This window comes from Caloenas nicobarica, chromosome 7, assembly GCF_036013445.1.
Source record: "Caloenas nicobarica isolate bCalNic1 chromosome 7, bCalNic1.hap1, whole genome shotgun sequence".
Taxonomy (NCBI): Eukaryota; Metazoa; Chordata; class Aves; order Columbiformes; family Columbidae; genus Caloenas; species Caloenas nicobarica.
In genome coordinates this window covers 11944334-11964408 of record NC_088251.1, presented here as the reverse complement: position 1 = coordinate 11964408, position 20075 = coordinate 11944334, and the positions used below count along the sequence as shown (strand labels likewise).

At 37.3% G+C, this 20075-nt stretch overlaps 1 protein-coding gene across 1 annotated transcript in view; it reads right to left on the bottom strand.

Moving 5' to 3' along the window:
• SORCS1 (sortilin related VPS10 domain containing receptor 1) overlaps positions 1–20075 on the bottom strand; it is a 288127-nt gene that overhangs the window by 101576 nt on the left and 166476 nt on the right. Inside the window, exon 4 of the mRNA XM_065638462.1 lies at positions 12560–12718. Coding sequence (XP_065494534.1) covers positions 12560–12718 — 159 coding nt within the window. The remainder of the gene's footprint in view (positions 1–12559; positions 12719–20075) is intronic.

The window sequence follows — 20075 nt, the reverse complement described above, 5'->3', positions numbered from 1 at the left end:
GTAACCAGACTTTAGAAGGTTTTTCCTCCCTTGCCATTACCTCAGCATCAATCTCAGTCTTCACTGACTCACAGCAACACAAGCTGCACTGATACATCTTTAGCAAAGGGTGAATTCCCCACCTTGTGTGTCAGCTCCCACAAAGGGCAAAAAAAAAATCCCTTGCAGTGAGAATGTTTTCAGATATTTTATTCTAAGTATTATTTGTTTTAGACTGAGTTTATTTTGTTGGACCAGAAAAAAAAAGAAATATTTGGAGGCTACGTTTTTGTCAAGTATCAGTTATGATACAGCTGGGATTATTTTTCCCTGTTTAGCAATTATAGTGCTTGTATGGATATTTTTTAAACCCAGCATCATATTTTTTTGTTGTATAAAAGCCCTCTCCCTCCTGGGACTTCTTGTGACAGACTCGTGCATACAGTCCCTTCAGAGATGACATTTTATTTTCTTTGGCAAGCACTGTTGCCTGATGACAATTTTCATTATTAGACTGAAATTAGATCATGTTCTTTGCTACACTTCTTTTTCAACCACAAATAGAAAAGGAACCTATTACAATTTCAATGTATGTTTTCATCTGAGGGCCAGGTAGTGAACTGACATTTCTGTTTTCACTGACACAAAACTGTTACGAAGTACAAATCTCATATTGATCTCTCAGATTTGACCCTGGATCATCAGGGAATAATTCTCTTCTTGCTTCCTCTTCTCTCATATATTTATTTTTTCTGTACAATACCTGAATACTTAATAATTAACAGTCTGGTTTTGCTTTGTTTTGCTTTTTAAAATCCTAATATTCTGTAAAATAGAAATCTATCGTATACTTCTTTTAGATGGGAGAACAGAAATGCAAGGCAAAAGGAAAGGCTGTCCCAAGGTTACAAATACTTTCTGAGGCTGAGTTGGGATTCAAATAAACCCTCTGAACGACAAGACAATCCCCCAGCTATAGGAAGAGCTTTCTTGCAACATGACACTGCTATCTTCTGGAACAGGGAAAGCTGACATCCGAAAACTTATTTCCTTATCTACACCAAACAATACCTGTATGCTGCTCACCCTCTCTGTTGTTTGTTTCCCATCCTGTGTGAGAAGCATAAGAGCTGCTCATGTATTTCATAGTGACAGTGTGAGCTTCACCTTAAAATGTTCTGGGATATCTGGGTAACAGTAGGATACAATTGCCATGTAATCATCCCTTTCCCTTCTAATTTTCCTGGTCTTTCCAGCAGTAATTTTAGACTTGAGTAATTTTTTTTGCATTTTGGGATATATTAGTTGATAACATTTTCAATTTGAGACAGTCAAAACATTCTTTAAGACACAGATTTTTTAAAAACATAAGAAATATTTTCTGCAAACTATGGATAAACTTTCCCATAATCCAATGAAGAAGCAGAAGAAAAATAAAACATTTCAGAAATATTTGTTGTTAAAAAAAAATCAAAGCACTTGATGAAGAGGAAGAAGCTGTATGTATAGATTCTTAGTGAAAGTAAACTATTTATCAGAAATCAGACAAACCTGATTGGTTTATTTACTGTGGTTTGACAGGTTCAGCACTATAAAAAAATAACTACACTTCAGAAAACGTAGGGAGAAAAAATGATGTTCTTCCAAAATGTTCCATGAAGAATAACTGGAATTTTATTTTATGCGACTGATCTACACTACAACGTCACTCCTAGAAGGGGAAGTGTGTACTATGGAAGAGGAAAAAGAACTCTAGACTTTTGTTTACTTCAGCTCTGGAAAATCTCTCTAAAGTAGAAAGCTCTCGAGATCTTATCTTCATAAAACCCTCTATTTATTCGTTCTGGATACATTCTGCCACACATCTTTCTTTGCCTTTCAACCCTGTATTGCATGGAACAAACACTTGTATTTTTTCATAATCTACCCATGTTCTAGTTCACGGCTGTAAAAGATCTCTGGCCCCTTCCATCATTTGACTAGATCTATTTTATTCTTCCCTGGTTTGTCCATGTATTTTACCTTCTCCACATCTTCCCTTCACTCAGATTTCTAAGCTCTTTAGACTAGCAATCATCTGTTGCAGCATGTATTTAGATAACATAAAGATTTCTGGGGCTCTCAGTCACTATTACAAATACAGAGAAATCACACATGCAGATAAGTGTAAGGCTTCAAAACCAGCTATCAATAACTCACAGGGCTCAGAAAATATTTAAATACCATTGATTCAATTCTTCTCATTTTTCTTCAATATCTTATGCTTTTTAAGTCTCTGAACTGAAATACTATCACATTTGAACACCAGTATCAATATCCATGAAGTTGGTATTAACTTGTACGTTATATATAAAACATACATACGTCTTATGTGTAGCTTATATAACTAGACTATCAAAAAAGGATTCAGAAGGTAATGAACTCCTTCAATAGTTCTTTTAGTGAGAAATATGTCTAATAAACAAATACTTACTCTAAAGAACACAATCTTCTCGCCATTTTACAGATAAAGGCTGCATATCTTCAATGAAAAACTGTAGAGAACCTCTAATGTGTAATATACAGACTCATCCTTAAAACGCCTCTCCTAAAGGGACTGTGTGGGAGTCACAAGGGCTATAAAACATCAAACCTCCTCTCACTTTTATGGACCTAAGACAAATGACACTAACTGGGGATTAATCTCTCTCTTTAATTTACCAGCAGTCTTATTTGGCTTTTTTTTTAAAAAAATCGTCTATATACATTTAAAAAACTCTAAAACAAGTAGCTAAAATATGAGATTTGAGGGCCTAATGTTCTCTAGGTGTGCTACAAATTTGATTCATTCTGATATAATCACTGATGATATGAGATTACGACCTACAGGACGCTGCTTGTCTATCTGGCTTTGACTGAATTATGAAGTTGAGATCTTCTGAAATAAACTCATATGTTTAGGACAAAAAAAAATGAGCTGTTAACAGTTTCATAAAGTATTGCACCTGGACATGCACTTTAATAAAACTGTACTATGCACCACTTGTTTCCCTTACAAACACTGGATTTTTCCCAGCCAAAAATCTGGCTCTTATGAGGCAGTTGAACTGTTTCTTTGGCTGTTGAACTTGATGGGTAAGAAAGCATGGCATCAATTAGACGTTGCTAGTAAATGCAAACTTGTCTTAAAGAGAGCAGTCTCCATTCTTCCCCAGTTCCGACAAGCTCTGGGGTCTCCAGAGCCAGTGGGTAACTGCTACCTGCACACTCATCAAATGCACCATACCAAAAACTCAACTCTCTCAGTAATCTGTATATTACCCAAGAAGACAGACAAACATGTCCTCATTTAATATGTGACTCAGTATTTAATTGGATATTCTGATTGGTTATGATGCTTCTTCACATACTGATCTTGATTCATGTAGTAGTTTCTTGTGCTTGCTATGCTGATAAGAATATTTGATTTTATGCGCTGATTTCATCTTATACAAAAAACATTATGCACATGGGAATTCAGAGTCTGGATGAAGAAAAGGTGATTTAAATTGCAAGCTGGAAGTGACACGAGGGAAATACTTTGACCAAACTAGTAGTTCCCATTATTTTTCTTTTACTTAAGAAAATTTCCCTGAACAAGTTATAATAGAATATGGCATGGAGAATAAATTTATTTGTTGGTTGGATTTACCAACTTTGCTATTCTTGTTTTCACAAAAGAAAAAGCTTTCTTTCACCTCTAGTTTCCATAAAAGCTACACTCATTCTCCCTGGACACAGATCTGACCAAAGCGATTTAACCTACACTACTGTATTGACCTAAAAAAACCATATGCACCTGGAACAGTAGCTCAGAACATCTTTGAAAGCACCAGGTTTGATCCAAATTCACCTCTGATTCCCTGAGAAAGTTCCTCCTTGTGAATCGTCCTGGTAGTTTCTTCACATACACTGATTTCTTGCCTCTTATGCTTCCTGGTGTTTCTATGAGAAGATTAAGACTAACCCTGTTCATGGTATTTCACCTTCAACCCTTCAAATAGAATTTATTCACACATAAAAATCCCCCAAACACCAGTAAACCTAAAGCACAGATTTGTCTTATAAGCCATATAAAGATTGAGAGATCACTTTTTACTCATCTTCAGTATATTTTTTTTTAATTTATCCTGATCTCACCAAAGAATATAGCATTCCAAAGCAGTTTAGCTTTAACTATAAACATAACAGAGTGAAACTGGATGAAGAGAACTCTTTGTGAATATGCAAGAATTTGAAATAAATGCAGGCAGGTCCTTCTTCTTATCCCCATTCATTTATACTGAATAAATTTATTGCTGAGAAATCGTACTTTACTACCACCACAGGTGTATTTGACAAAATTCCACTCTTCTACAAAGTTTTAGTCATTATTCTCATTGTTCATAGGGGCATCATTCAAATGCTAGTCAACTGTGAAAGACCATATTTAGAATTAATCTGAAGCCTTCAGGAAAGTAAAGAGCAATAGGACAGACATCAAATGGATTGCTTCAATTCGGTGATGTACTACTTCAATTTAAGTCTCTCTTGCATTTCTTTCACTTTCTATGCAGTTTGAAGAAAAGATTGGGGTTAGTGCATCTGGTAAAGAATTAAGATTGAGCATGTTTATATAGATATATAGTAGTTCTTGATGATCTTTCAGATCCTTATACACTTGGATCTACTTACTGGACAAAAAATTACCACAGTGGGAAAGAAGTTTCTACAGTGGTACTACAGACTTCTCAAACAGTGAGAAAGATGAACGGCGTGTTGGTGCACATATGTTCCCAACGTGCATCCAGTGCGGCTTACTTGGGTATTTAACAAAGTACATTAAATTTAAAGGAATTACTGCACAGGGCATTTCTTTCTCAGAGCAGTCAAAGGCTGGGAGCTATGTTACTATTCCCTGAATCACACTATTCCCTTCTAAAGCTTTTCTCTTCCACCACTGGATTTAATAGAACAGTTTGTTTTGTATAAACAAAGAATCTGAAATCATGCATGTTACTTCCTTCCTAAAATAGAGCATAAGACTCATGATCCAGGATACAAACCAGGCTAAAGTGCTGATAGGTGTTTACTTCCCTGGTCTCTGATCAAATTGTAGGTTAAGATGCTTAAGTACCCTTGAAGCAATAAAGTTCATAGGACACTGCAAAGACTTTGAACATTTTAAATTGCAGCAATGCATGAATCATGTGACACAGAAGGCATCAATAAGGATACCCAATAATTGGTGTTTATTGAATGCTGATGGAAACACAGAGTGATAAAGCTTTCATATACTTGTTTCACAGCCCATTCGGATACCAGTGAGGTCTCTGTTGCTGCTTTTGCTGCTGTCATGTAGACTTGTTCAGTATGGTTGTAACACGTTAGTCTCTTTTGTGCTTGTTAATCAGACCAAAGGATCCTGGAGATGACCCTCAGCTTTCTTCCTACCTATCCACATACATTCTCATACGAGCCACATCAGCTGGTGTTCTGGTTTTGTGGCAGTTTGCAAGCAACTCTATTAGCATGATGTCTCCAGTGCATTCAACTCATAGGCTAAAAAAGTGGCAGGAAACACATTTTTACCAGCAGATACTTAAAGGAATCTGCCAGGCATATATATTTTAAAGCCAGAAGGAGCCACTAGTATCATCGGTCTGTTCTCCTCCTAACAGATGCTGCAGAATCTTTACCACTAACTCAAGTACTAAAAGGGATTATTTAGGCCAACAACTGAAGGCTGAACTAGATTGTATCATTTGGAAAGACAGACAATCTCAATTCCAGGGGAGGATGAATTTACCACTTCACTTAGTATGTTGTCCTCAAGGTTAATTCCCTTCTCTAGTAAAAAATACTATTCTTTGTAACACATAACAGTGTATCCTGCACTTGCTTTCTGTTGAGTTGTAAATTTACTAGGTAGGTTCATAACTGTTTAGATAACTTCATTAAATACATTTTTGTTTAAAAAGTATGTTGTATTAGAATGAGAACAGAAAAGGCACATTACAGCAGAATTTAGGACAAAGTGTCAGAATTTACAATGCACACATGCATAGCTTTAAATTTTAAAATATTTTTATCATTTGCATTATATTAAAACCTATGGTTCCAAGTGAATTTAGTGTTGAGAGGCACTTCGTACAATAAGAAACTGGAGACATATCGGAGAATACAGTCAAAACAAATGACAAAGGGAGAGGTGAGTCTTTACAACAGAAGAGTGAAGGGAATTGTTCAGCACCACAGAGATCAGTGGCAGACCTAGTGATACAGAGTACATTTGTTTATTCCTAATCCAGTGAACTGTCCAGCTCTGATAGAAAGGAAAAAAATAATTTTCTCATGGAAGTGGGAAAACTGGAGTTATGTAGAGTACAGAAAACCTTTCAGAGAAAAATGGATCTACTCATAGCTATAAGTATGTATCCAAGGATCTCAAAGCAGCAAAAAACCAAGTTCTCTAGGGCTTCAGAGGGCTGTTGTTCATACAGATGGATAAGCAAGAACATATTGATTTGCCTGAAGATGAGTAAGTTGGTGGTAAAGAGTGAAGTGATTATTGCTCAAGAGGCTTTCCTTCTGTTTCACTGATCATATTCGTGGCTCAAAAATCTATCTTCCTCTCTGGACTGCCAGGCTGCCACTGGGCTCTGTTAGTTGATTTTTTTTTTGGTCTTTATTATTTAGTAGGGGAAGAAAGAACGTTAGAGATTCCTCCCAGTTTTAATTCCATTCTTTATTTTGTTACCCCAGCACATTATGCTTAGTGAGGTGTGTAAAAGACTGATGGTACACTAGGTAGGTATATTTTATGACATAGTTTGTACACTGGCTTATGGCCAATGAAAACAAAATACACAATCTGACACCATTATTCTTCTTGCTGAGACAATGCTGAGGAACTGACTGTACAAGAAGAGGAAAACCCCTAATAAAATAAGAGCCAGATAAGTAGTTCTTATGTCCCTTCCTTGTTCATTTTCAGTATGCTGGTTGCCACCAAATGTTACTCTGTTTGCCTAGAGATAACAAGGTATTATGTAATTGCAGTGAGTTGTGTGCAGGATGTGTTATCAGGATGCCCGACAGGTCTCTGTTAAGATCTTCACACAAATGGCGTGCATAGCCCTAACTAGAAATGTGGATGTTTCTATGTATGACTGATCACTTGCTTACAGACGTAACAACACGGAAAATCTTAGAAATACAGGTTAGCATTCACAAGGCCTTTGTGTGGAAGGCCCTTTCCATCCCTGGCACAGGTGCTGGTAACCCAGAAAAAGATATCTAATACCATGCAGAAAGCGAGGCGCTGCAAAGCCTTGGAACAAACACCTTTTAACGTGCAAATTCCTTCCTGCTTTTCATCTTCAACAATATGTGTCAAAGAGAATCAAGTCTGCTGGAAAACTGGCTTGGTTGATTAGTGGTGCCCTACATATTAGCACAAATAGTGTAGACTGCTGGAGGAGTAATGCCTTAGGGAAGGGGGGAGTTATTCGCATTGGCTAACGTTAGCTTTATGCAAACTAGCTCCCTGGTTTTGTCTGTAGTCTGTCAAGAGAGATAGGCTTTTCCAGAGAATGATTCGAAGTGGCTAATGCTTACCACTCTACAGAAGCTTTTTTCCTCTCCATTAATTTTAGATGGAATTAGCCTACCTCAGCTAACATTAGCCCAATGAATAGTCCTCTAAATGTCGTCATCAGTGTGGAAAAAGGAAACATCCCAAAATGATAGCACTATATGGTAACGTCAATTTTTAAAAAAACTACGATGCAATTTCAGATAAAATAAATCTGGATTTTATTCCCTGTTTTCTTATCTATGTAGGCAGTGACTGTTGCCACTGAAATTGAGATGGTGTAAATAGAAACAGAATAATGTATGTTGAAAGGAACCTCTGGGGGTCCCTGGTTTGACCCTTTTCTGAGCAGGGTCACTCTCAAAGTTACATCCTAATACAGAGAAACGAAAGGTTTTAGAATTATGTAGTGCATCCAAAATAGTCATCACATCTGGAAGAGCGAATGCTGGCTACAACTGTGGCAGGGAGCCTACTGTCAGACACAAGCATTACATCAAACTCAAGGACAGATGTAGTTGAAGGTACTTCTAAGAGTTGATCTGTTCTCACACAGACAACCTGTGGCCATATGCATCCTTATCTCTATTGTAAGCAGTTTCTCTGTCATTCCGGATGTATGGACACCTTCCTCTTCTACTTGAATGCATGAGGAGTGGACCTTCTTTACTGTAGGAAACTGAGGAAGACAATATGGTTTGATGACAGGATATACGTTGTCCCATAAGCACCAGAATCCTGATTTACTAAACTTTGGTACTTGAGCTATACAGTCAAGTATCAGTCCCTAACTGATTGATCTCCAGCATGACACACATGTTAAATAAAGGTAGACAGAGGGAATCAGATATTTAGGAAAGGCCAAAATCAGGGGGGAAAAAAAAAGAAAAAAAAAAAGAAAAAAAGTAAACCTGTTAATTTACCAGCACTATGTCAACAGAGCTCCTACAGTCCGGGGTGCCTTGCTTTTCAAGAGTTCATTTAAAATGAAACAGGAGAAGCAACAACAGTAACTCCATTTTAAACCTGCTTTTTCAGCCTCTGTTGCTGCCTTTCAGTGCCTGAGTGCCTTTGTGCATTTATTCCTGAGCTGAGCAATTACAACCCTGCTTTTTGTCCGTCTGACTTGTGTTTCCCAATTTCACCTGTATTTCATCTCTCCAAACAGCTCTGTTATTCATTGCTGATTACTAAGCATTCCTCTGTGTGTCTGACCCATCTGAATAGCAGAAGATGTCTCCGTATGAAGCAGAGGCTCTTCCATCCCACCCTCTGATTACACAGCAAGCCACTTTTGAAGATTACATAATAATACATAAGCAATACTCCCATAAAATACAGTTCCCCATTCCACAACCGAGTTGATTACACTCACAAGAGATCACACGTACACAACGTCCAACAAGTTTTTGCCTCACACACAACACTTTATTGTATCTGCAGTTTCCTCCTGATTTGTAACTCCTCTTGCACAGAAAATGCAGAAGCATGCAATAGTTCTGCAATTACGTGGTAAGAATCAGCCATGTAACAACTGTACTTTCAGCCAGAACAATGAATGCAATCATGAAGCAATTAGTGTAGGCGACAGATGGTTGGCTGCTTGGCTGCTCTTTTTTTTTTTTTCTCAAGACTGGCAGGAAAAAAGTCATGACTGAATAAGGGACTGGCCTGTCAGCAGTGGTAATTCAAGTCTGCTGCCCAAGGCAGAGACACAGGGGAGAGATACATGAACAAAAGCAACCAAGTCACTGAAGCTTAATGAGTTATAGCTCATTAGCTGAACCCCAGTAATTAACCACATTCACTCACACACAACACCAAAGAAGATAGGACATAAAGTGACTTCGGTTAACACAGATTTCCCTTCCATTGAGTAAATCCTTATTCAACCAAGTAATAAATAATTTAAAAAATCTGTAGTACTTATCATAGTGATAGACTCAGTGGGCTGTGAAGAGATTGAGGGATGATGCTATGTGACCCATTTCCTGTTCATTACAACTGAGCAATGAGAAGCATGCACCAACTGTTGGCTTTGCCCTCATCAGTCTTGAATTGGATGGACAATTTCCAAGAACAAAACCAGCTTGGACCCAATATGATTCCTGCCTATCCAGCTCTTGCTCTATTCACCATCCAATTCTCCTGGTCTCACCTGCTGCAATGACAAGATGTAAACAGATGGCAACAATGATACGGCTTGCTAGAAGCATGTAAATGTGTTTTCTAGTTCATTCTCACCTCCCTCATGACTGTCAACAGCAAAATTACATGACTGCAACAATCCTAACTGGTCAAAATCCAGCTTACTCCATTATGGCCCCCATCAACAAAACCCTCACAGCCTCTTCAGCCAATGGCATCAAAATCAGTGATATCAAAATGTAAATTCCTTACCATGCAGATATGTTTCCCTTGCTTCCTTGAGTGATGCTTAGTGTGCACACAGTGCTTGGAATCCACAGAGTAATGGGTTCTCTTTCGTTAAATATGGCCTTAGCACAACATCACAAAATAGCAAATAGCAGTGTCATTTGTTCCAAATGACCCCACAGTTGCCACTGCAATTATCTAATACTTGAAGGACATCTTAATTACTCTGAGAAAATTTTGCCTTTGGATATACAAGCATGCAACCAATGGGAGTAATTTACGGTTAGACACAGGCTGAACCTGACCTTTAGTTTGAGTTACGTTTAATTTGGTCCGATCTGATTAATACTCTCTGACTGTTGGTTACTGTCTGTGGTTCTTGGCCAAAGCTCGTTGAAGTCAGAAAACATGTCCATTATGTTTTAAAGTAGAAACCAGGTCTGTGACTCATACCTATACAGACTACTTTTAAAATTCTATTGTAGAGCTAATTGGTACAGATCTACAGACCTTGTGCTACATGATTTTTCTCTTGCAACTACTGTATTGAACTACCAACAGTTATCCAATTTGATAATCAATGACATAATACAAAGACACTTTACTATACAGCCTGCACCCTCTCATGCAAAAAAAAAAGAAAAAGCCCTAAATTCAGGATAACACACAAAAGGGCCCTTTTTCTTATATCCAGATTCTTCTTAAGGATTCTACAGAATTCTATAGAAGAGTGGGAGTTTCCTATAGAATAGTGACAATATACTTGCTGGTACCCATCTACCATAGATTAGATGACCATTAGTTGTATGGACTCTAATTCAGAATTATTTCCTGAGCAGCCTGACTACTACAACAGCTGAAATTCATTTTCCACTATTCCTGATTCTGTTTGACAAATTTACCACTGAAAGTTTCATTGATCCTCATGTAATAAATTTCCTGTTACTAACACACAGTAATTTTCATTCCAATAGGTCCTAAAAGGCAGCAGAGACCAGATTCTGTTTGGTTTCATATCTGTCCAGAGAATTCAACAGGCACAGGGGAAAGGAAACATTTTGACCTTGTCTAATGACATACTGAACACCCAGAAATCATTTAATTTGCACCTTCCTCTGAACAGATTATAACCACAGTACACTCTACAAAATGCTGTGAGAGTGGTGAGTGAAAAATATTGCATACAACTGACTTCACAGGAAGAATTAGGCAAACAAAGTGCATTTCCGATATATGGGAAGGATATTAAGCTACAGTCCTGGAAGGATACTGGTTTTGAGTATAAAGCACAGGACTGAATTTCTGCCCCAAAAATTCCCACAAAATTATTTTGTGACTTTAGCTACTTATTTAGCTTCCTTATGCCTTTATTTTCTCAGTCTTACACTAACAGTAACAGCAAGCCAAATTTAGGCTAAAGGAAAATTAGTTGTTTAATGTTTGAAAAGTGAATTCAAATACAGAGATGGGAAACATCATAGAATTCAAACTTCTATGTTGCTATCTCCATTAATGTATAACCTGAAAAAAATCAGCCAATACTTTGATTATTGATTAGATTCAGATTCTCATAGCTTCATCACATGTAAAAGAAAAATAAATGACTAAATTACTTCGTATAAAGTCTTATATATTAGATGCCAAGATATTTCATTCTTTTACCCCTGTTAGGATCTCAGCAAATTGTTTTGGTCTTCTTCCAGTTTTATTCAAAAACGCCAAAATGTCAGGATGTGAAACCCGCCATTTCTCAGAGCAGTTTGCTCCCATGGTTAGTTACTTTACAGTTGAGTTTATCTGCCATTAACTCCCAGCCATCAACCCTTGTTACAAGATTTTTGCTAGATTACAATTCTTACTCATACATTTTGTCTTCCCTCACATTTACCTCGTTTCCCTTCAATCTGCTTTTTGGCAAAATAAACAGATTGTGTTCCATAAAGTTCTTCACTGGAAGAAGACTGACTTTTAAGTACTGATGTGCCTGATTTTCAGAAAGTTCTGACAATGAGGTCCTCTTACAATCATGTCCTGTTCTGTTGTCTCAAGTTGGGCAGGAAAAAATCAAGACAAATCTCACAGCATATTTATTCAGCTGATGGATTACCCATACTGAAGGAACTGGACTCCAAAGGAAATTGATTCACCGCTACTTGTCTCTTAAAAAATCAAAGGCTACTTGAAAAAGTGCTAACCAGATAAGAACAAGGAGTGCCTTACACTGTTCTTGGAGCTGGTGCTAGGATGGAGCAAGAGAATTATCAAATAAGAGGACAAAAGGCCTCATTACAGATTAGTTGTTATTCCTAGCATGAAGGATCCCAGCTGTCTTCTTTGCCCATTGCCCGTCACATGATATTGCCAAAAGGACTGATGAATAAATGCAGACTGTCAGGTCAGCCATAGAGGGCTAGACACCAATAACAGTAGATACCCATGCCTTTTACTTCGTCCTTTACATTGAGGTTTACTCAATGTTTCTTGCTTTGAAATATAAGTTTGGTATTTCCAAAGACTGTCCTGAATTCTCTGCAGCAGTAATGTGGAGAGATGGAGAAATCCTAGGTTGTTCCTAAGGAAACAAAGCAAAATGCTGTCAACAATTCTTACCTTCTGATCTTGGCTGTATGCTAAGATCCAATCTTCCTGCTTGGGATGGAAGAGCAGACTGTGGATGTAGAAGTTCAGACGGTATTTTTGATAGGTGGCCCCTTCATCAGAACTGATTAATAAGCTGCTCTCAACTTCTGGATCAGTCAGCAGCATAATCTATATGGAATGGAAAGATGAAAATAAAATGGTGAAAAGTAGTCAGATGGAGAAATAAGTACACAGCTAGGAACTTCAGATGAACTTATTAAATATGCCTATTTCAAAACGTGTCAATGTAATATCAAAATTAAGCTTAACCTATCTTACAGTAAGGAAAACAGTATATTTCAGCTATTTATATAAAAACACACAACACATGACCAAACAGGCAGAATGACTTTACTACTAGTTAAAACAGACCTAAATGAAGTTATTTTTAGTTTATCAGAAAAATCAAACCTGAAATTTGTAACACCAGAGTGCAAACTTACTAAGTTACCAGGCAGCCACAGTGGGCTGCTAGTCTTCATGAATGACCCATTGGAGGGGCAGATGAAAAGTTGGGTGTTAAGAAAAAAAAAAAAGAGAGACAGAGACAGACACACAGAACAACCTCTAACAGTAAGGTTTGTTAGACTCCAGCAGAACTTTCAGAGAAGATGACAGCTTCATTGCCTGAAATGTTATAACCTGGCTGTCTGCAAGAAGCAATCTTGCTTTGGCAGGAGAACACATTTGATAACATGCTGGGTTCTTTCCATCTCCAGTTTCTACGGTGCTGTGAATGATAGATTCGGTCGTGTATCAAAAATAATCTTCACACAGCAAAGTTGCTTTCTAGCTTTGTCCAAGAGTTTTAGTTCAGGAGTGACAGAAGATATATGGCCTGCAGTTGTAGTAGCTACTTCTTCCCATTAACTGTGGTATTAATTGGTCTGCATTGCTGATGAATCAGAGAGAATAATGAGATACTCCTTTCATGTGTCTCTGCATGAGAGAATATATAGGTTTGAGCACTAGAAAGAGATAATTCCAGTATTGCAGTATTTCAGCAAGCAAAGAAGTAATACCCCTAAGGAATGGGAATGAGGCACCATGAACAACAAACACGAAAACTTCTGAAGAATATTTGCCTGGGAAGGTATTAAAGCCTTGAATCATAAGAATTTTTTTTCTTTTTTTTGAAGTACTGGTCCTGCTGTTGCTTTGCAAATGGCAAACACTGATCTGTTCTTAGACAAGACTAAAATGAAAGGATCCATGCCTGACAAATTCCCATCTGGGTTTGGGCACTGCAAAAATCACACACTCCATTTCCTTCTCTTTCTTTCATTTAGGCAGGCAGAGTTAAATATAACTTAACTCACTACCTATGAGTTATAGGGTGCCATAAGTCTTGATAGACACCAGATGCGAAAGAACTACTTGTATGTGAAGTTATAAATACACATATAATCTACACAGGAAATGTCCTTCATTATTGGGTAACTGCCAGAGTTTCTTATTTGTGGCTAGAAAACCCCTCCGTAGCATAACTATTTGGCCTGTGACTTGGAAGGCTGAGGTTCTTGAAAATCCCTGAAATTTAATATCCTGAGTGATCTTAGACAAGTTACATTATCACACCATATCTCTAGTGTAAAAAAGGTAGCATAAAGGTACAGCCTCCCTTTGTATCTCTGATTTACTTTTGAAATTTTGTGATGAAAACATGCATTATTAGAATTAAACATTCTTTAACACTTTTAAACAGACTACGCATACCATTGATGCGACTTCTAAACTAAAGATTACATGACAGAAGCTACACAGAATGCATTAATAATCAAAACATCAATATATAGAACATCTACCGTCACTAAGTAGCCTATCCAGCTTCTGAAGCCAAAAATTAATTGTGATGTTTATCAGTCGATTCTTTTTTCTTACCAGATTAATTTCTGGGACAATGTTCCTATGGGTAACATTTATCAATTCAGTACCATGATTCAGGCATTATGATTCTCCTGTTTTTACGACTACCTTCTTGAGTGGGTTTTGTTTATGCTGGTATTTGAAAATATCAGAGCACAGCATTAATTTGGACTATAGCAACTAGAGCAGAAATACGCACAAATCAATGGGCTTGATCCGAGCTCCCTGAAGTTAATAAGAGTTTTGTCATTGACTTTGGTTTGTGCCTCTAAGGCAAGTTGATAATCAAGATCCACTCTAGTCTCACATATTTCCTTATGCCTGCACATGAAACTCATCTGACCTCATCACTGTCACATCCAGGCACATCACTGCCTCAACACATTTTCTGTCAGGCCACTCCTCTCAAGTGTGAAAATGTTCTTATCTCCATTTCTTAGAAAGGGAATTGAGGGACAAACTTCTGAGGCACTGAAGCACCTAATTCCTCTTTCAATCAATAAAAGTTAAGTGCCTAAACAGACTTGCCGGCACTGCTGACACTGGCTTTAATCTGCTAACTACCACCCTGGGCTATTACTACTGTGTTTTCAGGTATTTACTGTCTCTGGAAGCTTTAGTTGTTGCACTGTGATAACCAGCTATTCTGCACATATGCAGTGTTTCAGGACACTTTGGTTTTACTACATTTGCCAATAGCGTTTTAGATATGATGGAGCTGTGCAAACTGCTGCAGATTTATGCAAGGGCATACAGAGCTGGAGACGGGGAGGGAGTTGACAGGTGACTCTGTAGCCACCACTCGGACTGTTAACTGAGACCAACTTCAGTGCTGGGACAGAACTGTCTGCTCCACTGTTGTACCCTGCGTGGACAATCGCTTTGCACAGATGCCATAAACCAAAACAAGCAAGAGGTGACTAAGCAGCCACTGCTCACATCATAGTCAGAGCACCGTGTTTCTTACAAGATAAGAAAAGCAAATTTAATTATAACATGTCTGCATGTGAATAATCAGAGTTACAAGCCCAAAAGATAACATTTATTGGATAAGAAGGAGAATTGATACCTGAATGAAAAATCTGCCAAAATGAGGTGGAATTGCAGCATGTATCTACACGAACCTTTCTAATTAGACCAGGAGTGTGCTTCTGAAATGAATCTCACAAGTTTAAGGAGGAAATATTTACAGCAAATTCTTACATACTATGTTCTGGTTCACACCACAGTGATCTCAGATCACAGGAACTGAATTCCCTTTCAAGGAAACTAAACCAGAATATACATTTCAGGAGTTCATCTAATGTGCTCTGACCGCTACAGGATTTTTAGCTCGGAGTACCTAGTTAGCACTACTCTAAAGTCAGACCACCTCCCTCCAAAACATCTATATTGCAGACAGATGTCATCTCAACATCAACTACCTAGTTCTACAAACCCACTTCCACTGAGCTACGCTACATGCTAATGTAGTTGCAGCCACATTAGCTCAGTTTTATTGCATAAGTTGCCTGGAACATAAATGAGAAAGGAGGAAAAGTACAATTAATTTTAATGTTTTTGTTGTTGCAGCATATGAAATACAGAGTAAATATATTTTTGATTTTACTTTGAAATAAATTTCTGCCAATTTCTGCTTTGAAGACTTGGTGCAGTTGCTTATACTGAAGATAAAACTGGACACAGACACTTTTCCTGGAAAAGCATGGAAAAGAAAACCAGTAAGAATAATCAAGTGAATCTAAGTTTAGAAGTAATAAATTTTAGTATATGAGAATATATAAGAGATGAGATTAGAAAGAAATTATTTTTATGATTTCTAACTTCACTGTAGAAAGCATGCTCAATTCCTTAAATGTGAGCTCCTCAAAGGAGCAATCTTCTCGCTCTGTTTCTACAGTGCCCAATACACCATATCACTGCTTTCCCAGCTAACACTGGCTTCTAGACGAGTATATTCTGGACATCATTGAGGAGTCAACATGACTTTTGCACATGAAAATCACACCTTAAATCTAACCAGGTTCTCAGAGCCTGCAGGGAAAGACAACTTAGCTGACAAAGTTTAATAGGATTTTTGAGGGGGTCCCTTGCCAAAGGATGTGAAATTGTCATGGGATAAAATGCCTTTCCATAGATTAACTTATGGTTGGAAGATCAGCATCAAAGGTTAGGGAAAAACCTTTCCATTTCCACAGTGGAGAAAAGCATTCATTTGAAATTTCCTCAATGCTTTGTGCTGTTCAATTTATTCGTTCATCATTTGGAAAGAAGAAAGGAAAGATAGGTGACAAAGTTTGGTGATGGCAGTAAGGCATTCAGAACGATGAAAGACCTGTAAAGTATCTTCAGCTATGAAGATCTGTAAAAAGATTTTGCAGTTTACCTGAGCAGTAAAAGGACAGGTGAAATTCACTGATGATGTATGAAAAAAAAATACAGATGGAGAAAAGCAATCCCATCATAATAGATAGGACAGTAGACTCAGCACACATATTTCCCCTTAGGAAAGAAGTCTGGGGCTTTGTTTCAGTGAAAATGTCTGTGAAAATAGAAGCTCAATCCTCAGGTCCTACAAAAAAGCCTCAATACAGCAGTAGGAATTATTGGGGGAAAGAATTAAATAGCATGACAAATGATGCTATTAGGCCACTGTAAAGTGTTCCCACTTCTTTAACATTTGGTGCTATCCATCTTGAAAAAAAAAAAAAAAAGAGCTATAGTAGAACACACAGAATAGCTATAAGAGTGATCAAAAAAAACCTATGAAACATTTTTCATACAAGCAGCAAATAAATGAACTCTTCAACTTCCAAAAGATATAAATAAGAGGCAATTTGACCAAAATCTACAAAACTATGACTGGCCTGGAAATGCTTAGAGAACAATTATTCACTCTGTCATATTATAAAACTCATGAGCATCAAATGAAATTATCCAGAGTGAGATACAAAACACATCTAAGGCCATGATTTTTACCTGGTTAAACCATGGATCTCCTTGCTATAGTTTGTTGTCGATGGCAAAAGTTTATATGAATAGGAAAAACGAACAGAAAATGTTCCTGGAGAAAAAAAAAATAAATTCAAAAATGTCACTGTAGTTTCAGGAATCTGAACCACAAATTGTGGAAATCTGGGAAAATATACAGGAAAATATAATTATATACTTACCCTGATCTGACACTTCCCTCTTAACAGAGAGTGAGATTGGTTAAGATTCAGTCTGATTTAGCATGGCTGTTTTTACGTCACTGGAGGGTGAGTGAAAATGATAAACGATAACATTATCAGCTCGGTGGGCTGATCCAGCAACTTCTTATGTGAAAAATTGCGCCTATCATTTTTATCTCGTCAGTTTTTCAACTGCCTCTGATTCCACCGTTACAAAATAAAGCTATTAACACAGGAGTAAAAAGAGGCATACATATCTGCCTCTCACTTCCAGCAAAAGCCCTTCGTAAAGGGAGACCAACCTCAGAGTGTCTCTGGTCTGATTTGTTGTTGTCTTATGTTAAACAAAAATGTAGAGTGAGGATAAGCCAAGACACTATTTCTTCCCAGCAAAAGTAATTGCTCTTTGTGTAGATCAGTGCTCAGCAACAATCAGAATCTGCTTACTCACACCAGGCACAGCAGGTACACGCTGCATTGCCTGATGCTTCAGACGGAGTGGGATTTTCTCAGTAGCAAAAGTCAATAACGATGACACAGGCTTTTGCAACCAAATGCAAGGCATCCATTAATCATTCAACCCCTGAAAAGGGAGAAACTTGATTTGCTTTACCTAGAAGTGAAAAATGAAGACGAAAAATAATTTATAGATCTTAAACAGTCCACACTTCTTTCACACCTTTTTCGCTGCTAAATCTGGTGATGGCAGATTGTCCTTGACAATCACGTTGATTTTTGCTGTCCTCATGTAGAAACTCAGGAACACTTCAAAAGAGGATTCTGATTTTTCTTCTACAGATGGAATCATGATCCTTATACAACTGTCCTGAATGCCAGCTTCAGTGGCTTAGTCAAAACAAGTCTAGAACTTCTTTCAGTATTTTATTTTGGCCCCTTATATCTCCATTTGGACAAACTTTAATACTTTGTAGGAAATTGATATTTCATATCAATGAATATTTCATATCAATTGATATTTCATATCAATGAAATAGAAAGGTATGAAAAAAACCCTGCAAATATATCTCATAGATTCATGTGTTCTTTCATTCATTTCTGATGTATCAATAGATCTGAATTATATCACCTGACCAGAAATAGGGATGAAATGCAAATTGGGTTGAATCCCCTCAAAGAACCTTCACCCTCCTCACCTATCACATGCTTCATGCATAGACCCAACACTAGTGACCAAAATGGAACAAGTAACATTTCTCACAGGAAAACAGAAGAGTCAAGTACGGCAAAAAAGGTAATCAGCAAGGAGGAACAGAAATGTCCCACTCTTAACAAAGCAGGCCATTTGCTACTTAAATTCTTTAAGCATTTGCATTTTCTTCCAGCTTCTCTGCATGCCAGTTACATAATTTTAGAGGGTTGGGGGTGGTTTTTTTCACATAGTAACTGATTGCAAGAGCATCAGTGCCATGGAATCCCAGCATAATGAAATGTAATTTCTACCACTTTACATATCACTGCTGAATTTGCATTACCATTTACAAGGCATGAAGATTGTGTAAAAAGAAAAACTGATTCTCCAGATTTGCCAATTCACACAAGCATTTCATGTGCCATCTTTTAACTAATCAAACTAGCTCATCCCTTAAGCTTTTGCAAGACCTGGAATAAGAAATAAAATGAAACAAGCCAAAGAAAGGAACTGCTTTGGCCATGACATTCTGAAATACATGGAACACTACTGTAACAGAAATTAAATCAACTCCTTTTACAGGACTGAGTTGCTGGAAGCAGTAAGTGGTTGCAAAAGCAAATAAATTAGGGACAAAATTACCAAAAAAAGAAATAACTCAAACATTCATTTGGATATTAACAGAGAAAAAGGAAACTAAAGCCTCCGCAAAGCCTAACAAGGTTTACTCATGGGTTAATATCAACTGCTATAGAACTGTGCTCATGAGTAATGTCACCAAAATTTGGCCCAAGTCTTTGCTTTAAATAAATTAGCCAACAGTATTAGCACCTACATGAAAATATGAAATGGCCTAGAGCTGACAGTTTTGAAGCTGTCTCTAATGCCAACTAAAAGACAAGGTTAGTTACTGAGCAATTTCATTAAGACATCATTAAAATAATACACCAATAATTCAATCAAGGGACTGTGAATCGTTTTATTAATATTTCCAGAAGTCCATGTTAACTCAGAAAGTGCAGTAATTTTGTAGGGAAAGAAAAGACTTCAGTGACAGAATTACACTTTCAACACTGAAGAAAAAAATAACATGGCCTTTGAATGATGACAAGGTTTGGAATGGTCTCAGAAATAAGTAGAAATTACCATTTTAATATAAAGAAAAGGTCTATGCACAAATTATTTTGCAACTATAACTCAGTGACTTAAGAATAAAAATGTTCTTATTTATACAAAGTTATATAACCCAAACTCATTAAATCAGTCTGAACTTTGCTCATACGGATGGTAACATACT